This window comes from Anabrus simplex, chromosome 4 (genome assembly GCF_040414725.1).
Source record: "Anabrus simplex isolate iqAnaSimp1 chromosome 4, ASM4041472v1, whole genome shotgun sequence".
Taxonomy (NCBI): Eukaryota; Metazoa; Arthropoda; class Insecta; order Orthoptera; family Tettigoniidae; genus Anabrus; species Anabrus simplex.
The window spans coordinates 322,110,491-322,132,539 of NC_090268.1; the positions used below are offsets into that span (position 1 = coordinate 322,110,491).

Consider the following 22,049-nt stretch of genomic DNA (forward strand, 5'->3'; position numbering starts at 1 on the left):
TGTTCACATTTAAAAGAAAACTTGTGGCCATATCCAGGCATAATTCACTGCAATTTTTCAATTTCTTAGTAGCAGTTCTGAAAATATTATGCTAGAGTGAAAGTACACTACACTAAACTGAACTACACTAAATATTTTCAAGATTATCCACGTCATTACTTGAAGAATATTCTATTCTCCGGACCACCTTTTGAGCAGACTAAAGCGGAAGTGGGTGTATAGACCAGGGATGGCGCGGGCGACAGGGGCAGCGCCTTCGGTGTTGTCACACGATAGGTGAGGGGGCATGAGGGGTGCGCTTCTCAGAGCGAGTTTTGGCAATGGTGCAGTCTATGCGGAACTGCCATACTTACTCACTCAGTGGATGTCCTGAACACGTGAGTGCAGTTTCAATCACAGTCTGTTTAAAAAATCAGTGAGAGAATGTTATCAATGTGCTTCGCTTTTACAAAAACAGTGTATGTGTGCATTGTGTGCTAATTCATAATTCTTGTAGTCTCTTGTACGTTTGCAGGTTTCTTCTTACTCGTTATTGGATATAATTGTGCAATGGATCCGAACAAAAATTCACCAAACTGTTATCAGTTGAAGAATAAAATGCAAGATTTTTACTTCTGGCGAGAGAAATATGATTCTGTCTGTTTATAAGCATTTCCAAGCGAATAGTATTGACGGCGGGATTAGTTTACCTCGTGTGCTGACCCCGGTTCTGATTTCGACTTGGGTGTGCAGCCACTCGATAGTGACACAGATTAATTACTGCGGCACAAGATAAGCTGACGGTGAAACCTCCTGCATGATGATCATGATGATGATAATAATAATAATAATATTTTTATAAAAATATATTTGTAATAACAAATTTATTGAAATTGTACTGGACAAAGCGGAGGTGGGACAGGTTTTTGCTGGATCCACAACTTCATCTGTCAGTTCCAAGTTAATTCCGGTACGAGTAGGCCCATATATAATCCTCACTTCTTTCCCTTTTTCATAAATCGCTCGTGAGTAGCAACTCATTTCAATCAGAAATCAGGCCATATATTTAGATAATAATAGTGAATAATAAATAATAAAATATTATATATATATTAATAATAATAATAATATGTAATAATATTTTTATAGTCCGCCTCTGTGGTGTAGTGGTTAGCATGATTAGCTGCCACCCCCGGAGGTCCGGGTTCGATTCCCGGCTCTGCCACGAAATTTGAAAAATGGTAAGAGGGCTGGAACGGGGTCCACTCAGCCTCGGAGGTCAACTGAGTAGAGGGGGGTTCGATTCCCATCTCAGCCATCCTCGAAGAGGTTTTCCGTGGTTTCCCACTTCTCCTCCAGGCAAATGCCGGGATGGTAACTCACTTAAGTCCACGGCCGCTTCCTTCCCTCTTCCTTGTCTGTCCCATCCAATCTTCCCATCTCTCCACAAGGCCCCTGTTCAGCATAGCAGGAGAGGCCGCCTGGGCGAGGTACTGGTCATTCTCCCCCTGTTGTATCCCCCGATCCAAAGTCTGAAACTCCAGAACACTGCCCTTGATGCGGTAGAGGTGATATCGCTCGCTGAGTCTGAGGGAAAAGCAAACCCTGGAGGGTAAACAGATTAAGAAGAGTATTTTTATAAAAATATATTTGTAATAACTAATTTATTGAAATTGTGCTATGAAATTGTAGTTAGTACATTAAAATTGTGAAAGCCTCCGTGGCTCAGGTGGCAGCGCATCGGCCTCTCAACGCTGGGTTCCGTGGTTCAAATCCCGATCACTCCATGTGAGATTTGTGCTGGACAAAACGGAGGCGGGACAGGTTTTTCTCTGGGTACTCCGGTTTTCCCTGTCATCTTTCATTCCAGCATAACTCTCCAGTATCATTTAATTTAATCCTCCCCAGAGGAGTGAAACAGGCTTCGGCAGCCGGCTCAACTCCTGTCCTCGCCGCAAGATGGGGCTTGATTTATTCCATCCCTGGCCCTGTCATTGACTAGAAAACAGACTGTAGGTTTTCATATTTAAAATGTAATTCAGTAAATTAATTGTTTAAAGATGTAAGCCGTTAAAAAACTGTATGGGATTCTAACACGCATACGTTAATGTACTAATTATTTTAAGTTCATTCAACGTTCAATCCGTGAGCCGTGCTGTTTTATAGTGGTGGAGTACAACTTTGAATTGCGTGCCGGCTCATTTGGCAACCACGGCGAGTGTGACGAGACAATGACGTCACTTCCGCTTTAGTCTGCTCAAAAGGTGGTCCGGAGAATAGGTAAAATGCTCATAATTGTGGAAATATTTTACAAATATTATTATATTTTTTATTACTTGTTATTTATTTTATTATAAGTAGATTTATTGAGATTAGAACTATATTTAAACCTACTGGTCTAGAACATATTTGCTAAGTTTCTTACCTGCGTATAAATTCAGCAAAGGGCACACGGTATGGATGGCCCTTTTGACGAGCACGGGCCGTATCAAGCACTGCCAATGCTCGTAGTTGCTGGCGTACCAGCTCTGGTTGAAAACCTCGCGGTTGTCCGGCTAGGTCACTGCGGACACAGCGTATAAAATGTACCCCTCCCGTGCTCAGCAGGCGCAACACCTCAAGGCTAGTAGCTCGAAACACTGCAGAGGCTGTGCGCATTCGATGGGCTTGGGAGAACTGACCTCGTGATGCTGTGTTGTATTTCTGTAACAAACATTCCATACTGATAATTTGTCTTCATGATCTGCAACTTGATATTATTGGAACTACAGTTTTCTTCTCCTGGAGGTGGTCATTTCTATTTTAGGAATAAATAAAAAATTGTCTATCCTGTTAACATTAGCTGAAGGAAGAAGAAAAGGTCAAGAATATGTGGGCCTTTCCTATCTCATCATCGCCATAAAACTTATCTGTGTCGGTGTGACGTAAAGCAAAAAAAAAAGTCTTTGTGAATGAAGTAAGCCTCTCCACAACCCTACTGTACATGCAACTAGCTCCTTGTTCTCTTAAAACAATAATCACCACCACCAACCACCACCGATTCTACTTTTACATCTTGTACCTTGAAAATTAAATCTGAGTATGAATGTTGTATTATAGATCTCCCTCTACTTCTCTTAACCTTCACAATTGAGCCTAATATTCTCCTCTTCTATTTTTTTTGCATGACCTCACCACCAAGGCTGATTCACCTGCACACAGTTTGACATAAAACATTTGTTTGAAACGTTTATTTCTTCATTGTGACTGCCGTCCTGCCACTCTTCCCACCTGGTTGAACCAACTATCATTCTCACTACTTTCATGTCTGTTATGATAGATAAGATAACCCAATTCCGCCAAGCTTTCTCTCCCATGCAGCAAAGTCAGCCTAAAAACAAAGTGACTTGAGGAGAATTTTGTCTGCTAATTCACTTTCTTCTTACAAAACACCAGTACCTTTCATTGCATCTGTGAAGTAGGATAGAGAAAAATTTGTCTCCAGGCAGATGAGGGTAGAAAATTTTCAGGTTGAGGCAATTAGACAGAAATATGTGGACATGATCATTGCAAATTTCTGAACAATAGACTGTCTGCAAGTTTGGGATATAAAAAGAATGGGTGGCATACAGGGATGCTGTAATAGAAACCGCATGGGGATGCCTAGGAGTAGCAGTAGATGAGGAAAAGTGAACATCTTAGGTAGTGATGGAGTTAGACTAGCTTATAAATGTAAAAAAATGTGTATCAAAAATGAATCAAACAAGAACTGATGCAGATAGGGAATTGTATGTAGATGAAAGAAACTCAGCAAACCAAATCATTGTAGGATCCAAGCTTGGTAATAACCTGGAGAGGCTTGGTGAAAAAGCAGGGAAACATTTCTCTGCTGTAATAAAGAATTTTAGGAAGGAAGGGAATAGGAAATTAATAGTATATTGGGTAAATCATATGAACTCAGCACAGATCATCGGAAATCACTAGATAGTTGAAAGGAACATTTTGAAAGTCTTCTCAATGTAAAAGGAAATATTTCTGTAGAAGTCATGAACAATGGAGTTCACAGGGAGAAGAACAATGATGGCAGTGATATTATACTCGAGGAAGTGGGAAGGACAGTAAATAAACTACAGTGTTGTAAAGCAGCAGGAATAGGTGAAATTCCACCTGAAATGGTGAAGTATAGTGGGAAGGCAGGAATGAAATGGATTCAGAGAGTGAAAGGATTAGCGTTGAATGTAAGGTGCCTTCAGATTGGACAAAAGTAGTAATTGCTTTGTTGTAGGTCAATCCTTGAGTCAGTTACTTCCCACTCCAAAGCTGAACAGACCATAAAGTTTCTCACTATATGGAGGGTTAAGGGATGAAATAAAATTAAAAGCTCATTGCTGTGCTGAGGAATGAACAATGAAAGGTCTGTCTCTGATCTGTCTCCACTAAGATGGACACAGTCTGTACATGTTCGTCACTTACTGGTGGGTGACCAGATTGTGGCATGTCCAAAACACATTTGCATCCTGACACATCCTCTATGGCTTAATTGGCCTTTGGTCCAGGGGGTCTCAGGTTCGATTCCTGGCTGGGTCGGGGATTTTAACCTTAATTGGCTAATTCATCTGGTTCCAGGCTGGGTGCATATGCTGTCTTCATCACTTAGAAATCATCTTAGGTAGGGCCGCATCATCACAGACATTTAGGCCATCTACTCGAAAAATACATAGGTTGGTTTTTAAGTTTTGACAACCAACACAGCTGTGCAATGGTGATGAGCTCAGTCATTCTTAACAAAGGTTGCTGACCTGCGCCCCCTACTTCAGAGGACATGACCTCGCCCTTCTCCCTCCATGTCCGTTCTTAGTACCCAGGTGAATATGAGCAGTTGTGAGCAAGCACTCGCGAAAGACATTTGCCATGTTTTCCAAGCATGAACAGAGAAGTTGGTTAAAACTTCAGTGTGCTAGAGGTTGCATGGCATGACAGTGTCACCAAGGACTGCAAGGGCCATGCAGTGCAGTTGTTTTACTGTACAGAACAGTAGCAAGGTGGGTTGCAGCCTTCGGACAAGGATGCGAACATGTGTTGGACACGCCTCGATCTGGTCACCCACCAGTAAGTGACGAACAAGTACAGACTGTGTCCACCTTAGTGGAGACAATTCGGAATGTAAAGATTAATTAATTACTGCAAAATACAGGACTGGCACATTCGACTGTGCTTCACACCCTGAATTACCCAAGAACATGTGGAAAATTGTATCATAATAGGTTCTGCATGAGTTGTTGGACATGCAGAAATGGCTGTGATATACTGCTTCTTGCATGAACATACAGTGCCATGAGTATGAAAGAGAGCATTTCTTATGGCGTATCATTGCCATTGATGAGACCTGGCCCAAACTTTATGGGTCACAGCTGAAACACCAATCGAACGAGTGGCATCATCGCGGGTCACCACGGAAACAAACAATTTGTCAGACCCCTACCAATGTGAAGGCAATGATGATTCTTGCCTCTGACTGGGATAATGTGATCTTAATGCCTACCATTCCCCAACAGCAGACTATTAATGCAGCGTACTATTATTCTCTTTTATTTAAAAACAATCTGTGAGCAACTCTGAGAAGGAAATGGTAACACTTCATGGACAACCCACCCATCATTCTGCATGACAATTTTGGGCACACACAGCAGGTGTTGTGTCTCAGTTGTTCAATCACTGGGGCTGGAAAGTGCTGTATCACCTTGTTTACTCTTCAGATTTAAGTCCCTGTGAACTCGATCTAATCCCTAAAATAGAGCCATTATGCGGAAACTGCTTCCATATAATTGAAGATAGTTTACAGGCCACCGACTGCTCTCTTCGCACCATTGACAGACTTGGCTGTACCAACAGGATCCAACAAGTTCCGCATCACTGGGAACACATTGTACGCAATGCTGATGACTATATCGAAGGCCTATGAAACTTAGAACCATGTATGCTATGTGTCCATAAATCAATAAATAAAATAGTTGACAATACTTAAAAACCAACCCTTGTACCTGGACCATGCCTCTCAGGAGGCCATACGCCATGATTATTATAATGGTGAAAGAAAATTATACAGTGTGGAATGATGACACACTCTTAAGAAAGTTCTTGATTTAGAAGAGGTGTACAAAGTGACTGTCGCCAGCCGCATGCTTTGAAAGGATGAAGCTTTCTTGCTTGTAGATACAGTGCATTCAATTTATAAGAGGCCCCAATGCAGAACATAACAATATCTCATTCATTATTTCTTACCCTCAGTGTTTCAAGCTGAATTGCTACCCCAATAATAACGGTTCTGATCGCTCACATATAAAAAATAAAAAAACCAAAAAACACGAGAGCTGCTTGTTATCCCAGCACTGTTGGTCAGATAGTATGTGCCAATGATCCAAACTCCGGGCCTCTTCTAAACTGAATGCGCTGTACCTGTCCACAGTGCATTGACCTCGTCCCATATTCATGTTGAACATTGTACAGCCTTGAAGGGGAGGGCGACGTGGTAAAATCAGCTGTGTTGGCTTCTTGACTTCTCGAAAACATTGACCAAAGTTATGTGATTTAAATTCTCCTACACTAATTAGGAGTAAAACTTTTGGAAGATGTTTGCTTAGAATACCATCTTTCACCCCCAGTTTAATGGACTACATGTATTTCAATAAAGCCCTAAATACAAGTGGGTTACATTATAAAGGTCCAACATTTTCTCGTGTGATGTTGCTAGAAGCTTCCAGAACTCTCTGGCATATTCATGTATAAGTGCCAAGGCAGACATCTGACGTGAAATGTCAGAACCTTTTCAGAAATAGTTCTAAAATTAAACTTCCAGATGGCTCCGCACTTCTGCAAGTCAAAATTAATTTAATTTCTGTTACCTTAAGGTTTACGTTTCTAGATTTTACTTTGAGCTTGTAGTGAGTGTGTGTGTTGGCGGGGGTGGGGGGTGGGTTGGTGGCGGGGCGATGAAGTGGAGCTGCACCTCCCCTTACTGCTGGCTGGGTTCACCCTCGTTGAAAGGCATATCAGTCTATAATAAAGATTATGAACAAGTATGTAATAAATTTTTATGGTTATTACCAGCCTGGTTCAGCCGTTATAAGGCAGACTCTCTGAAGAGAGAGGGCATTGTCTGCTGTCTGTAGGAAACTGTTGGTTATTTTGGTGCAGGGCAATGTTGTGTATGAGTTGCAGGAAGGTTAGGACAGTTTCTAAGCCAAGATAATGAATAATTCACGGTTAAAATCCTATGGCTCGTCTAGGAATGGAACTTGGGATTCTGAGGCCCAAAGGCCAAGATACTGAACAGTCATGCATAGAGCAATAATAATAATAATAATAATAATAATAATAATAATAATAATAATAATAATAATAATAATAATAATAATAATAATAATAACTGGCATAGGGACATGTCGCACCCATCTCCCAGTGGGAAACCATTGCAATCAGCCACCCGAGTACCGGCGGGAAAACTAAAGTGTTGGGTATAGAGTAAATGGCATCCCTAGCCGAACATCAGGCTCTCTCCAAGGCTTACAACCTTGGCAGTAACTTGGTCGATGTGCAATACCATTGTCCCCAAACTACAAGTTTTCAACTGTAAAGCATGGAAGGAAATTCAACTGGAAATAGTACCCCAGGTGGTAACCAATCCACCGTCGCCTTGAGTGACGCATGCGGGCCTTCGGATTCTGGGGAGCCTGCACCAATGTGCTTGGAGGTATTGGAGACTTCTAGAAACAAGATCAGCAACAAACACCGAAACCTCTTTGCAACCTTCAGTGCCAACTCCCTCTTGAAGGTTGGTAAACTCAAACAACTCACAGACATACTCTCTCATTATGCAATCATAAGCGCAGCAATTCAAGAAACAAGGTTTAGTGTTGAACATGCCTTTGAGTCACAAGGTTATAGAATCTTCAAAGGGAAAACTGGCAAACGTGTGATGAAAACTGTTCCACTCCTCAGCACAGGATTTATTGTCAGCAAGAAGATTCTAGACTCGGTCATCGACTTCAGCTCTCTAAACAGCCGAGTATCGATGCTTAGCTTTCGAAGCACAAACAAAGTCTACACGCTTGTGAATGTACATGCGCCAATCAACCAAGCAAACAGGAAAGACCCAGATGGAACAGATAAATTCTGGGAGGAGCTGGAAGATGTCATCTCAAAAACTTCCGATAAACACACGATCATTTTGCTTGGAGACTTCAATGCTCAAATTGGCAAAGAAAGGAAATTCCAAAACATCGTTGGAAATTACCCAGCCCATCGACGAACCATTCAGAGTGGAGAAAGACTTATAGAACTCTGTAAGGCTTTCAATCTAGTTCTAAAATTGACAGCCTTCAAACATCTGCCAAGGAAGCAAAAGACGTGGACATCCCCAAATCCAAACCTGGGTGAGTTTCAAATTGATCACGTCGCCATTGCACGGAAAGCAACACGAGATATTCAAAATGTGAAAGTCCTGAGAAGCGCTAACCTCGATTCGGACCACTATCTCTCCAAGATCAAAATCAATCTTCTTCCAAGAAACAACAGAAGAGTCTGGACAAAGAAAAACACTAGATTTGACACTGAAAAGCTGAAAACTGACAGAGAGTTCACTCATAAACTTGAGTTCTTGGATCCAGAGAATTGGGATCAACTGTTAAATGCCATTGTTAAAACGGTGAGGAGACGGTCTTACTAACAAAACCAAAGAAACACCCATGGTGGACTCATGAATGTGATGAAGCGGTAGCACAAAGACAACTCACCTGGCAAAGATGGAACTCACAGAAGAATCAAGATAGGTATGAGGATTTCCTGGCAGTGAGAAAATATGTAGCAAAGGTCATCCGTGGGGCAAAGGTCTCATTTGACAAGAACCAGTTGACACAGATCGAACAGGATTTCAATAAGAACAACACCAGGGATTTCTATAGAACGTTCAAACACAACCTCACAAAATATACCCCTCCATGTCTACATTTCAGAGACCACAAAGGTAAACTTGCCTACAACGACAAGGACAACTGTCAGATCTTGGCAAAATATTTTGAATCTCTTCTCAACTGTGAAGAACCAGAATCACAATTTGCCTTTGAAGAAACCACGTGTCCCAACCCAGACTCTTCTCCGCCCACAAAAGAGTAAATCAACCAGATCATCAAGTCATTAAAGAACAACAAAGCACCTGACAAAGATGCAATAATTGCTGAACTCTGGAAGGCTGCAGGTGACAAGGCAATCGACAAACTAACAGAGATCATTCGTGAGATCTGGGAAACAGAGAAAATTCCAAGTGACTGGACAACAGCCCTGATAAATCCCTTTCATAAGAAAGGTGACAAAGGAGATGTAAACAACTACCATAGCATCTCCCTCCTTTCGATAACGTACAAAATTCTCTTGAAAACCCTTCAGACCCAGGCAGGTGAGCAGCTTGATTCACAGTTGGGTGAATATCAAGGAGGGTTTAGAAAAGTCAATCATGCGCAGAGCAGATCATGAATCTTAAGTCTGTTCTTTCCTATCGGAATCTCAGAAATAAGAAGTTGGTGGTTACCGTCGTTGACTTCAAAAAAGCCTATGATTCTATAGATCGACATACACTCCTCCAAATTTTAAAGGAGATGGGTTTAGACAACAAAACGAGAACAATTATCCAACAGACTCTAACCAACACAACCTCTAGAGTGAAATTCAGGAGAGAGATTTCAGACATCTTCGAAATCAAGACAGGTGTAAGGCAGGGAGATGGATTATTGCCTCTACTCTTCAACTGTGTACTGGAGAAAATAATTTGCAAATGGCGCAAAGAGATGTCCAAGGAAGAGGTCGGGATAGGACTTCAAATAGGACACAAGAGAACTGGTCTGATGATAGATTGCCTAGCTTTTGCAGATGATTTTCTGATATTCTCTGATTCCCTACATACTGCTGCAAAACAAATCAACCTACTTAAAACCCAAGCAGCAAAGGCTGGCCTCCAGATCTCCATTGTTAAAACAGAGTTTATAACAAATATCAAGCCAGCTCCTACAGAGTTAATTTTAGAACAGGGGAAAATAAAATGAGCAGGAAAGTTTAAATACTTAGGCGAGTGGATAGCACCTAACATCTCTGAGAAACTAGCAATCACATCTAGAATCAACAAGATGGAAGTGGTATACAAACTAACTAGGAATATCTACAACAAATCATGGGTTTGATTCCAACCGACCAAAGAGAATACTAAACCTGAAAGAGTGCATTTCATTTTAGCAGATCAAACTATAAAAACAAAACTATATTACTCCTGTAACAGTAGCCTGCAGTGCCTTTCTACAAGGATGTAGAAGCAAAAGGGAGTAAAATACCAGCACTCTGTTATCTATACAATTAAGTCAGCAGTAGGCTATGAGGTGAGGAAGTATATAATGATGAGGAACGCATGTGTCAAATCGGAAACTTACAGAGAATTTCAAGTCTTTCAGCTATCTCCTCTTTGTTAGCAGTGACGATCTGACAGACCGAAACCTAGCACACCTATCCCCCCCCCTGATCCCGCACCATTTGTGCATTCAGCAGTAAGCCATGCGGGATGAGGCGAGGGGAGAAGGACGCAGTGCCAGGGCTGCAATATCTTTCTTCGATGCCCTGCACTCAGAAATGCGTGCAACGTTTTTTCCCATTGCTTTCAAGTTTTGTAAATGGAACAACGTATCAGATGCTTACATTATAATGTGTTTTATATTTCCATTGTTCTCATTTGAAGTTAGGGCTTCACCGATAGCCATAAAATATGTTTATGAAATGCTATCTTAAAATTAGCTCCACATGTTTATGAATCTCCCTGACTGGTAATAAATATATTGTATTTTTTAGAGAAAATCGACTAAAATAAACACCAGTAACTTCGAAGTTTTGCAGCGGAGTGTTTCATAACTCAACCTGCACATCTCACAAGCCAAGTTCACAACATGTAACCTCGCACAGGATCCAAAATACCACAGTTCTCAAAATTTCATGGGGTGGACTCTCATACCCTGTATGACTCGCCTGATCCACCAAAAAAAAAAAAACCACAGGGATGTTCTTCATGTTATGTGAAGAATGATGGCGCAATGAGATGGGCGGAAAAAGGTTTTCCTTTTGAGAAAATGAAACTACTTTGTTACTTCAAGTAGATTCAAGTAGACAAACTCACCATATTTACTGTGTCAGAACGCTTACCGCTACCCGCTGCTGCGCTTGAGGGAAGGGAGGGGAAGTGGGGTGATAATGCTCCGCACGAATGTTCTCATTCAGCAGTCTTTTTGTAGAACTGCTTAGTTTGCTGTACAATTATTAACGACGCTTACCTTAAGGCCCCTATCAGTGGGAGCGGCAGAATAACACCCACGGTAGCCGTTGTCTGTCGTAAGAGGTGACTAAAAGGGGCCCCAGGGGCTCTGAACTTGGGAGCATGGGTTGGTGACCACGGGGCCCTTATCTGAGTTCTGTCATTGCTTCCACTTACTTGTGCCAGGCTTCTTACTTTCATCTATCCTATTCGACCTACATTGGTCAACTCTTTCCTTTCGCGACCCCAACTATATTAAGTTGCGAGGCCTACAGAGTGTAGAATAATCATGCCTGTTGTGGCTCTTGGCTTTCTTTGGCAGATGCCTTCATTTGTCGAATTGTCGGATCTCTTCTATTTTTCTCTCTGATTAATGTTACATGGAAGATGGTAGCGTAGTTGTATACTCGTGATCAGAAGAATTCCGAGTGGAAAGGAAAACAGGTAATGTTTGGGCATAGATTTTGGCCAACCCTAAGAATGAAGGAGAAGCAAGCGAGGCAACGTCACATGTGTTCGTCTTCCAGGAGGCGTGGCTTGTGACGTTGCCCACCCGGAGGTCACTCCCAACTCCATTTTCTCGGGAACTTATTAAGATGTTTCTATGGTTAAACATTCTGGCTGTACTGGCTTTTCCTAATAAAGGAAAACAATTAAATAGCTGTAATTTAATTGTGAAGAAATGTGCATGATGTAATCCTGCCCCAGTACGTACGTCAAGTTTTTGATCTGAGCTGACAGTAACTCCATAGGTACGGGTTTTCAAACACCCTTGCGTCTCTGATTATCATAATTAATTAATGCCAGGTTATTTTTACTTTGATTGTTGAGGACAAAATAATAATAATAATAATAATAATAATAATAATAATAATAATAATAATAATAATAATAATAATAATAATAATAATAATAATAATAATAATAATAATAATATATGTTTGTTTGTTTGTCCAACCCCTGTTCCGTGAGATGAATCTGTCGTGGCGGGTTTTTAAGACCGGATGCTCTTCCTGACGTCAACCTTATTAGAGGAGTTAATGAGATGAAATGAATGACGCGGTATATAATAGTAGGAAGGGAAAGGGTGAAACCTGTTGCTGTCACATAGCTTACTCTTGTTGAATAACACCAAGGGGGTCTGATCAAGGCTTAACGTCTCCATCCGACGGACATATCACCATCAACAGAGTCATATGTCCTCACTCCTTATGAACACTGTGAAGAGGCTTGGAATTTAATCTAGGCAATCAAGTGAATATCAATAATTGTATACTACCACCTCCCCTACCTTTTCGGCCAACATTCTGGTGGTATTTATTTTTTCGACCAGCTAGACTCGAATCGGCTAACCGTGGTGTCAGACCGTCAACTCCTTAACGACCATGGCCACCTGGTGAGTTGGCCGTGTGGTTAGTTCCGCGCATCTGTAAGCTTGCATCCAGGAGATAGTGGGTTCGAACCCCATTCTCGGCATCCCTGAAGATGGTTTTCCGTGGTTTCCTATTTTCACACCAGGCAAATGCTGAGGCTCTACCTTAATTAAGACCACGGCTGCTTCCTTCCCACTCCTAGGCCTTTCCTATCCCATCGTCGCCATAAGACCTATCTGTGTCGGTGCGACGTAAAGGAAATTGCAAGAAAAAAGAAAGAAAAATCATGGCCACCAGGCGAGGTAATAATAATAATAATAATAATAATAATAATAATAATAATAATAATAATAATAATAATAATAATAATATGGTTTATGTTTGTGGGTTGCTGTAGTCACGTCCTAGTTCGTGAACCATGGGCAACGGCTGAGTGGCCTAGTAAGTGGTCCTGAGAGTCGGGATACCAGTTGCTATGGAATGGGAGTGGGTATCTCGGACATATTCTGAGTCATGGCCCTTCTTGTGCTCAGGCGGCTAGGACTATACAATTCACCGGTGGTCCATAACCCGTTAGAGGAGAGATCCTCACTTGGACTATGTGCAGGTAGGGTAGCATCCTGCTTCATGAATTTACCGAGCTCAGAACATTTTAAGCAAGCCTCGGACCTATGGGAGTAATGGAATCCCACTCCCATTTGACAGGCGAGGGACTCCTTGGAAACAACTTGGCGAAGGAATTGGAATTCAAGGTACAGAACTAAATGAGGCCACAACACTAGTTGCAAATCGAGGATTGTGGCGACGTTTAGTAAATTCACAGAGGCTTGCAGACTGAACGCTGAAAGGCATAACAGTCTATAATGATAATGTATGTATGTATGTATGTATGTATGTATGTATGTATGTATGTATGTATGTATGTATGTATGTATAATAATAATAATAATAATAATAATAATAATAATAATAATAATAACAATAACGACACACCCTATGGGAAACAAACTCAGCAGGTATTTAAAATTCAACGGCTTTATAAAGGTGGAAAAAGTGGTCATAATAAGAAGGAATATTTTCATACCTCGTGGCAGTTCGTGAAAATAAAATAAAATAAAACTACTTAGTACGTTTTCCCCTGTGAATAACTTATTGACCTGTAATGTTTTTTCGGCAATTTGAAATAGCACGCATCACCTCGTCGCATTCGAATACTAATCATGATCATTCTCGCATGTTGTGAATATCTCATGTAATTCAGTACCGGTATTTATAAACCGCTAAGTCGGTGACTGTTATACGTTTTCAGTACTTTTACTCTACCATCTCTCTCTCTTCACAGTCTGTTCGCTGGGCGAAAGGGTGTGGGGAAAACACCGGTACAACCGTTGCCTACGCTATAATAGAAGGCCTGGACAAGCCGACACATTTCTGGGCGAACAAAGTAGTTCAAGCAATGGCCGCTTGGATCGCGTTTGTGTTCTGTTGTTCTCATATTCTGTCTATATCCTTATATTGAAGATTCATACAATAACGCAAAGTAATACATTTTTATTATCATTATGCCCGGTGTGAATTAGATATAAATACATAAAACAACTTAGAACACACTACACTTCATAGATATCTTTCATTTTGCACTTCTTTATCACACAAGAGTAAAGAATAGGAAAATAGGCTTAAATAGAAGTACTCACCCGATTTTTCCCTATTTCTATAATTTCAATACTTTTCTGCTCAGAGGTTTGCTCTTGAATTTGTTTAATAAATCTCAGTCATTAGTCACTTTCTTTGCATTATTATCAAGAACAGGCCTGAATAATTTTGTAAGTATAACGTATATGATGTGTGCTAGGTCACAGTCGCGGCACTGAAACGTCTCTTTAAACTTTGGAGAATTTCAGATTTCGGCAAAGGTTACATTTTCCGAGATATCCTAACGCCCACGCTGTAAATATTAATATATTTTAAGAAGAAGACGAATTTGCGTCTGCAATTTGTCGGGGAGCGGAATTCCCCACACAGTATTTACAGCATAATCTGATTCGACAAAATGCAAGCTACATATTCTGGAGTTATCATTAGGAGCCCAAAGAGATCCTTTTCTGTTGCCCTGTCGAGAAGTAGCAAGCCTCCATTTCTCCCGTAAACTCGGTCGGACCTTCAGGAAAAAGATGCAAATTTATATTTGTGTATATTTCTTCGCTGTGTCAGATGTGCAGTTAGGCACGCAACAATAAACCATTTTAACCTACAGAATGGAAAGAGAAACTTTACGGTAATTGGCCCCAGGGGCTCTGAAAATTTTGAGCGTGGGTTGGCGACCACGGGGTCCTTAGCTGAGTCCTGGCATTTCTTCCACTTACTTGTGTCAGGCTCCTCACTTTCATGTATCCTATCCGACCTTCCTTGGTCAACTCTAGTTCTTTGCCGACCCCGACGCTATTAGGTTTCCGAGGGCTAGGGAGTCTTTCATTTTCACGCCCTTCGTGGCCCTTGTCTTCCTTTGGCCTATACTTTCATTTTTCGAAGTGTCGGGTCCCTTCCACTCTTTCTCTCTGGTTAGTGTCATATAGAGGATGGTTGCCTAGTTGTACTTCCTCTTAAAACAATAATCACCACCACCACCTTGACGGTAATTTGGAAGCACATAACTAAACAAATATTAAATGCATCTCAGCAACCATCCATGTATTGCAAATCGTGAGACCAAATAAATTAAAAAACGACAAAACTCTTCATATTTCATGTTAGATAAGGCCTTATAAAATGAAGTTTAATATGTTATTTCTTCTCATAAAACTTGTTGCAGTGATACACGTAATCATAGAATTCACGCCCAACAACAGAACATAAACGCGAACCTAGCGGTGGAAAAGAGAAAAATTATTACCCCGCTTTTAATGCAAGAAATTGGCTTTCTGTCCAGGCCTTCTAGTATCTAGTAGGCTTTGGTACAACCGACCGTATGAAAACGCATGAACAAGTAATAACTCCGCAACGAATGGAAGTTTGAAATAACACTCCCTCCTCTTTCAAGTGAATGGAATATACATGCGTTTACACCTATCACTTCCTACACAATATCCATCATCTCTTACTAGTATACATCAGAAGTGACGAAGGGCCGCATTGCAGGTATGTCGGAATGTGGTCGTCCGATGTCAAATATTGCTGAAATGGTCGTTCACTCAGAAGACACCGTTCGGTTTTGGATAAGAAGATGCCAGGAAGAGGGTACGGAGGGCCTTAAACCTCGCAGAAAATCGGGGCAACCTTAGAAGACAACTAGGGAGCAAGACAGCTATTTTAGAAGCCAGAAACGAAAATCCTTTTCTTCCAGCAACAGTGGTCACCAGAAACCTAGGCCTGCCGGTGAGTGCATTAACAGTCCGCCGGCGTCTTCATACTGCTGGTATCCATCACCTGTCAGAAATGAAGTCTTTACATCTTAGCACCGAGAATCACGCGTGGCCCTTTGCCTCAAGTATCTTCCAGCCACAAGACTTCTAGGAGTCTGTTATATGGTGCGATAAGAAGGTTCTTAGAACACTCGGAAGTGTCGGCATTGGACTGGCCCGCTTAGTCACCTGATCTCAATCCCATAGAACATGTATGGGCACTGATGGCTAGAGACTGGGAGTTGCGACAAGAATGCATAACTGAAGCTCTCAGGAATCATGTTCTTAAAGTCTGGGAGAGCATCAGGGGATGCCCTCGCATCTGTAGTTCTCTGGTCTCCTCCATTCCTCGAAGACTCAACGAAATTTTGGACAATGACGGTTGGTGTTGTCCTATTAGTCAGGTAATGAACCATTTATTTTCCATTTTCCCCTGATTAGTTTCCTCCACTAATTGAATGACTATACAAGTATTGATTTTTGAAAAAACAATTGCATTGTTTATAATTATACTCTACTTCTCATTTTATGAAAATAAAATTATTTACGAGAGCAGAAAGCTTTCATTTTATTTCTCTATTTATTTATTTCCTTACAAAATATGCTCCTTTGTTTCGATCAAGTCAGTTTGTTCACTATGATAATATCTTATATTTCTTTATTACAATTCATCATTCATATATTATTTTGGATTGTGAAGAATATTGCCGGTTTTTTATTTTTATTTGCCACGTGTGCCACTAAAGTTCTCGCCCACTTCCATAATCATTTTAAGAAAAAAGCATGGTATAATATTTCAGTAAAAGGTAGGCCCTAGGTCTTTAAACGAAACGGTTACGGTACTTTCTTTCATCTTAATTTCTTGTGTTCAAATGTGATATCCGTGCATATTTTAGTCCTTAGTGCTGACAGTGTGTACACGAGTATTAACGTAGTTTAATTTAATAGGGCCTATATTGACGAAAGTAAGGGTCATTCTTTCTTACAATGGTTAAGCGCGATGCCATTTGATAACGAAGTCATGATCGAGACCGTTAACATTTCAGCCATCCTTCTCACACAAGAACTGCAAAGAAACTGGAGAATTTGACCCTCGGTGAGTTGACATCACTGATCTCTATACCTGGATGGCTGGTAGCTTGGGTAGCAGTAAGCCGAATAGAAGATGACTGGCGTGGTAAGATGGCAGCGAGCGCACGGTGCAGTAGACCACGAGGAGCGCGCTTGCTTTGTTTATGCTTAGTTCAGTGACGCCAGGCCTCTTGATTGTAGTTCCACGAGTGTTCTGTGCTGTGTTATTGCAAAGTAAATAGTAGTGTATTTTACGAATTTAGTTTCGTTGCCTTGTAGTATATTTGTGGATTACAAAATTCAATTTAAATATGTATGTGTTTATCTGAAATATGAATGAAGAAACATTCTACGGGGTATTAACATACCGCAGTATTCAGCTTATGGATGTACAAACAGAACCGATCAGCAGAAGGAGAAATCATTTCATCGGGGAGTTTTAATAATAATGTTATTTGCTTTACGTCCCACTAACTATTTTTAAGGTCTTCGGAGACGCCGAGGTGCCGGAATTCAGTCCCGCAGGAGTTCTTTTATGTGCCAGTAAATCTACCGACACGGGGCTGTCGTATTTGAGCACCTTCAAATACCACCGGACTGAGCCAGGATCGAACCTGCCCAGTTGGGGTTAGAAGGCCAGCGCCTTAACCATCTGAGCCACTCAGCTCGGCTCGGGGAGTTTTATACTGTACATAAGAATCTTCCTAGGGTAGTGTTTTGAGTTTTAGGTTTATTGTAGCTTATTTCGCATATTCCGGGAGCAAAATGGCAATTAATTTTTGTAGGTTTCCTTTCTCGAGACCCGAATATCTACGATCAACGATTAGGAGTATCAGGCGGGAGAATTGGGAGCCTTCTAAAACAGCTGTTCTCTGCTCGGATCACTTAGAGGAAGACTGTTTTGATAGAAATGGACAAACTGTACACCTTAGAAGTGATGTATAGCCAACTGTTTTCAATTTTACTGAACATTAACTGCAAGTAAAGATTTACTTATATATTTTTTTTATTTCTCATAATTAAACTGACGGTTTCGATTAAATAATTGACGTGACCTTATAACAATCTTAGAAAATGAAGTCTAGAGGAATTCTAGACCTTATTTACATCAGTAATAACTATGGGTTTCAGACACTGGAGTGGTGGGAGAAGGGAAAGTGTGGAGGGTGTTTGGGGCTATCCCATTATACTATTCGTGGTATTTGGGACTCTTTTTAACTGGTGTTACATATTTCTGATGATGACTCAATATCGCTTTGCTAGCTGAATTTAATTAAAGAGGTCTGTAATAGTAAATTAAGCTGCAGGTAATGTGATATATTGACAATTTTTGAATATTTGCTGGTTTTATAAATGTGTACATTTGCTTCAATGATATTTTAATTTGATAATATGCGCCTTATTTCATGGAAACAGGAAACAGAAATTCATTATCAAGCACCGATTACGATATGTCGAATCTAGGCCTGTATATTGAGCTACGTTTATAGGTACATCATTTTAAGAATGCATAATTTCGTGGCATACATGTATACAATTTACAGCAATGTTTCCAGAAACTGGTTTTCACTCGTATTGTGTTACCGATCGCTAATTGCATGTATTCAGCACCTAAGTTAATATTTGTCGGCCGTTATTATACACTCATGTTTATTGCTATCCCGGAGATTTACTGACCTCGGAATGACGTGTCAGTGATCCCAATGTCCTTATGCTTTGAGTGAACATGTCTCTATATTTTTAATTATTCCAATGCGCCATTAATTGCGACTTAAAATTGACTCTATTATCATTGCTTCCCCATAAGGAGAGCTCTAGGATGGGTACGCCAACATGGCGAACCGCGCGCTCAACTTGGCGTACTTTCTCCTGCAGCGGAGACCTACCATCAGCGATCCATGTATAGAGATCAGTGGTTGACATACATAGTAAGGCCTACGTCTGTTACCTTCAAGGAGCCATGTGGTTCCTCCCCTCATTCCCTTCTCTAGCGCATCTTCATTGACGAGCCAAGGGGATGTGCCGGCGGGCGGGGAACCAAGTACCTTTCCCTCCACGTGTGTTTCGTTCATATCCCGTCCTTAGCACTCTCCAACTCCCCTCGCTCTTCAGATGTGTGCATGTCATACGTTAATGGATGCGACCAATGAGAGTGAGTGTGAAAGCAGGTGCTGGGCGGTTCTGAAGGCTGTACTGATTTCTTGCCTTTCATGAATATTTCTGGCCACGACTTGTAAGTGAGCACCAGTGTATAGGGATGGGCCACTCGATCGCCTGCTCGAGCAGGCTCGAGTGCTGACGTCACGAACTGGTGTGTCGAGCCAGATCGAGCAACACGGAATTCCCTCGTGACGTAGGCTTGCATGTGCGCTAGGCAGGAGTGTGTGTTACGGCTCTAGCCACAATTCCGTCTGCACTCATTCACGTTGATATTCACCTTCCGGCACTACGCGTAGAGTAGAAGTAGAGTCATTAGCGATAGCGTCCATTCTACAGAAATACATACGTACCGTAAGTCAAAGTGGACGCATCAGTTTATTAATCCAATATATGCCCGGAATTACTTTTTTTTTTTATCAAATGGAAGTGACTGCTCGACATGGCGATGAGCTCTGCATAGTGATAGTATTTGTGTGGTTTTCCTTTCGTTACTTGGTCGCTACTTCCATTTTTGGTTCTTCTGAACATTGTATGTATCATTTTAATAATATATTCTGTTCAGTTTTATTATAATGCTATATTCACTATATCTCCTACATAATAAAAAAAATGTGAACAGACCTGAAGTCCTGCGTCCGATATAATATAACTGGGATTTTTGCTATTGGTTTCACGTCGCACCGACACAGATAGGTGTTATGGCGTCGATGGAATAGGAAAGGTGTTAGGAGTGGGAAGGAAGCGGCCGTAGCCTTAATTAAGCTACAGCCCCAGCATTTGCCTGGTGTGAAAATGGGAAACCACGGAAAACCACTTCAAGGATGGCTGAGGTGGGAATCGAGCCCACCTCTACTCAGTTGACCTCCCGAGGCTGAGTGGACCCCGTTCCAGCCCTCGTACCACTTTTCAAATTTCGTGGCAGAGCCGGGAATCGAAGCCGGACCTCCGGGGGTGGCGGCTAATCACGCTAACCACTACACCACAGAGGCGGACTTACTTACATATTACGCCGTATCATTTCTCAGGCGATACTATTACTCTAGGATAACAACCATATAATCCATATACTCCTATGTTGTGTAAGGGATTTAATGTATTCCGTTAATAATGTTAAGGCGTTATCATTATAAATATTATTTTCATGGTGCGAAATGTAACAAGCTATTTCTGAAATTGCCGGGTGAGGATATAGTTTGTTCAGTTGTGTTCCTGTACACACACTGGTTTCATTTCATTACTGTAGTATTAAAAGAGCAAAGAAGATTGCCACTCATCTGATTTAGTACTAGGTAGTCACTCATAGATGGCAGGCCATACTTCTGCTCGAGTACTGCTCGACCTAGATCGAGCAGTGACGTCATCAGCTCGAGCCGCTCGAGCTGCGCTCATGCCCATCCCTACCAGTGTACAATAACTTGCCTTAAGGCCGCGTTCGTCTCCCATGAGGGCTGCTCCCCAGCGTCGCTTGCCTTCAGCAGCCTTCTTACTGGGGATCTGCGCAGGAGGTTCCATTGTGAGATTCCCTGTGCGGGAGAGACGAGCGGTGAAGAGCATCTGAACAGTGGGATCCGTCGACAGACGTAACACCTCCAAGATGTCGGGTGGTAGGAAATCTCTGTTCTTGGGCACCATCCCACGGGCGTCATAAACCACAGTACCTGTGTAGTGGGCGACACTGAACTCCTGAGCGCTAGTGGCGCCTAGGTGAGGACCACGTCCCGCACGCCGTACGCTACCTGCAAAACAAAGCGCTGTTATAACATACCTATTTATTTATGTCACAAGTTTGTACAGAGTTATCCTTCAATTATATAAAATGAATCTCCGGCTCCATGGCTAAATGGTTAGCGTGCTGGCCTTTGGTCCAGAGGGCCCCGAGTTTGATTCCCGGTTAAATGGTTCATTCCAATGGCTCGGGGGCTGGGTGTGTGTGGAGTTTTCAGCATTAGAAATCATCGTAGGTAGGGCCCTCATCTTCACAGACATGCAGGTCGCTTAATAGGCCGTCCACGAGAAAAAGATCACCTGTAAGGTAGTGGGTGCGAACTGCGTCGTACATGTGGATTTGGCCCTGTTTTACGATGCCCTTCCCGACGCCAACCCTATATGGAGGAATGTAATCACTATTGCGTGTTTCTGTGGTGGTTGGTAGTGTGGTGTATTGTCTGAATATGGAGAGAAGTGTGTTAGGGCAATCGTAAACAACCAGTCACCGAGCCAGAAGAATTAATATGTGAATCGAACCCGGGATCCTCTGAACTGAAAGCCTCAACGCTGACCATTCAGCCAAGGATTCGGACACAATGACAATGCAACAATAATACTAATAATCAATATTATTATTACCTCTATGAACTCGTTCTTTCCTGGAATAACAGATTTATGGCCCAAACTAAGTTTTCTAGCTTTGGTCTGCCCTGCATGTATTTCAAGATCTTGAAAACTAATTGTGTATATATTGCTAATTACTAACAACAACTTATTAATACTACCAGGCTTAATCTATTATTTGCTTATCATTATGATGATCCTATAACCATTTCATCCCGACTATTCGTAAAATTAATAAACTACCTTGGATCACACCCGAAGTGACAAAAGTTTGATCTGCTCTGGCACCGCTGAACACAACACATTGTGCTCGTCCTACCACGAATGATATTAACCTTGTCAGCAGCTTGCCTTGAATGCCGTACTGGCAATGCCGTTTTAACAATAGTCGTTGATGAGGTACTTGGTCAAAGG

At 41.6% G+C, this 22,049-nt stretch overlaps 1 protein-coding gene across 1 annotated transcript in view; it reads right to left on the bottom strand.

Annotated features, from left to right (window-relative positions):
• The window catches only part of ninaC (STKc_myosinIII_N_like and MYSc_Myo21 domain-containing protein ninaC), a 373,628-nt gene that overhangs the window by 187,122 nt on the left and 164,457 nt on the right, over positions 1-22,049 (bottom strand). The window contains exons 17-18 of the mRNA XM_068227259.1: positions 20,724-21,036; positions 2,405-2,682 (exon numbers count right to left, since the gene is read on the bottom strand). Coding sequence (XP_068083360.1) covers positions 2,405-2,682; positions 20,724-21,036 — 591 coding nt within the window. The remainder of the gene's footprint in view (positions 1-2,404; positions 2,683-20,723; positions 21,037-22,049) is intronic.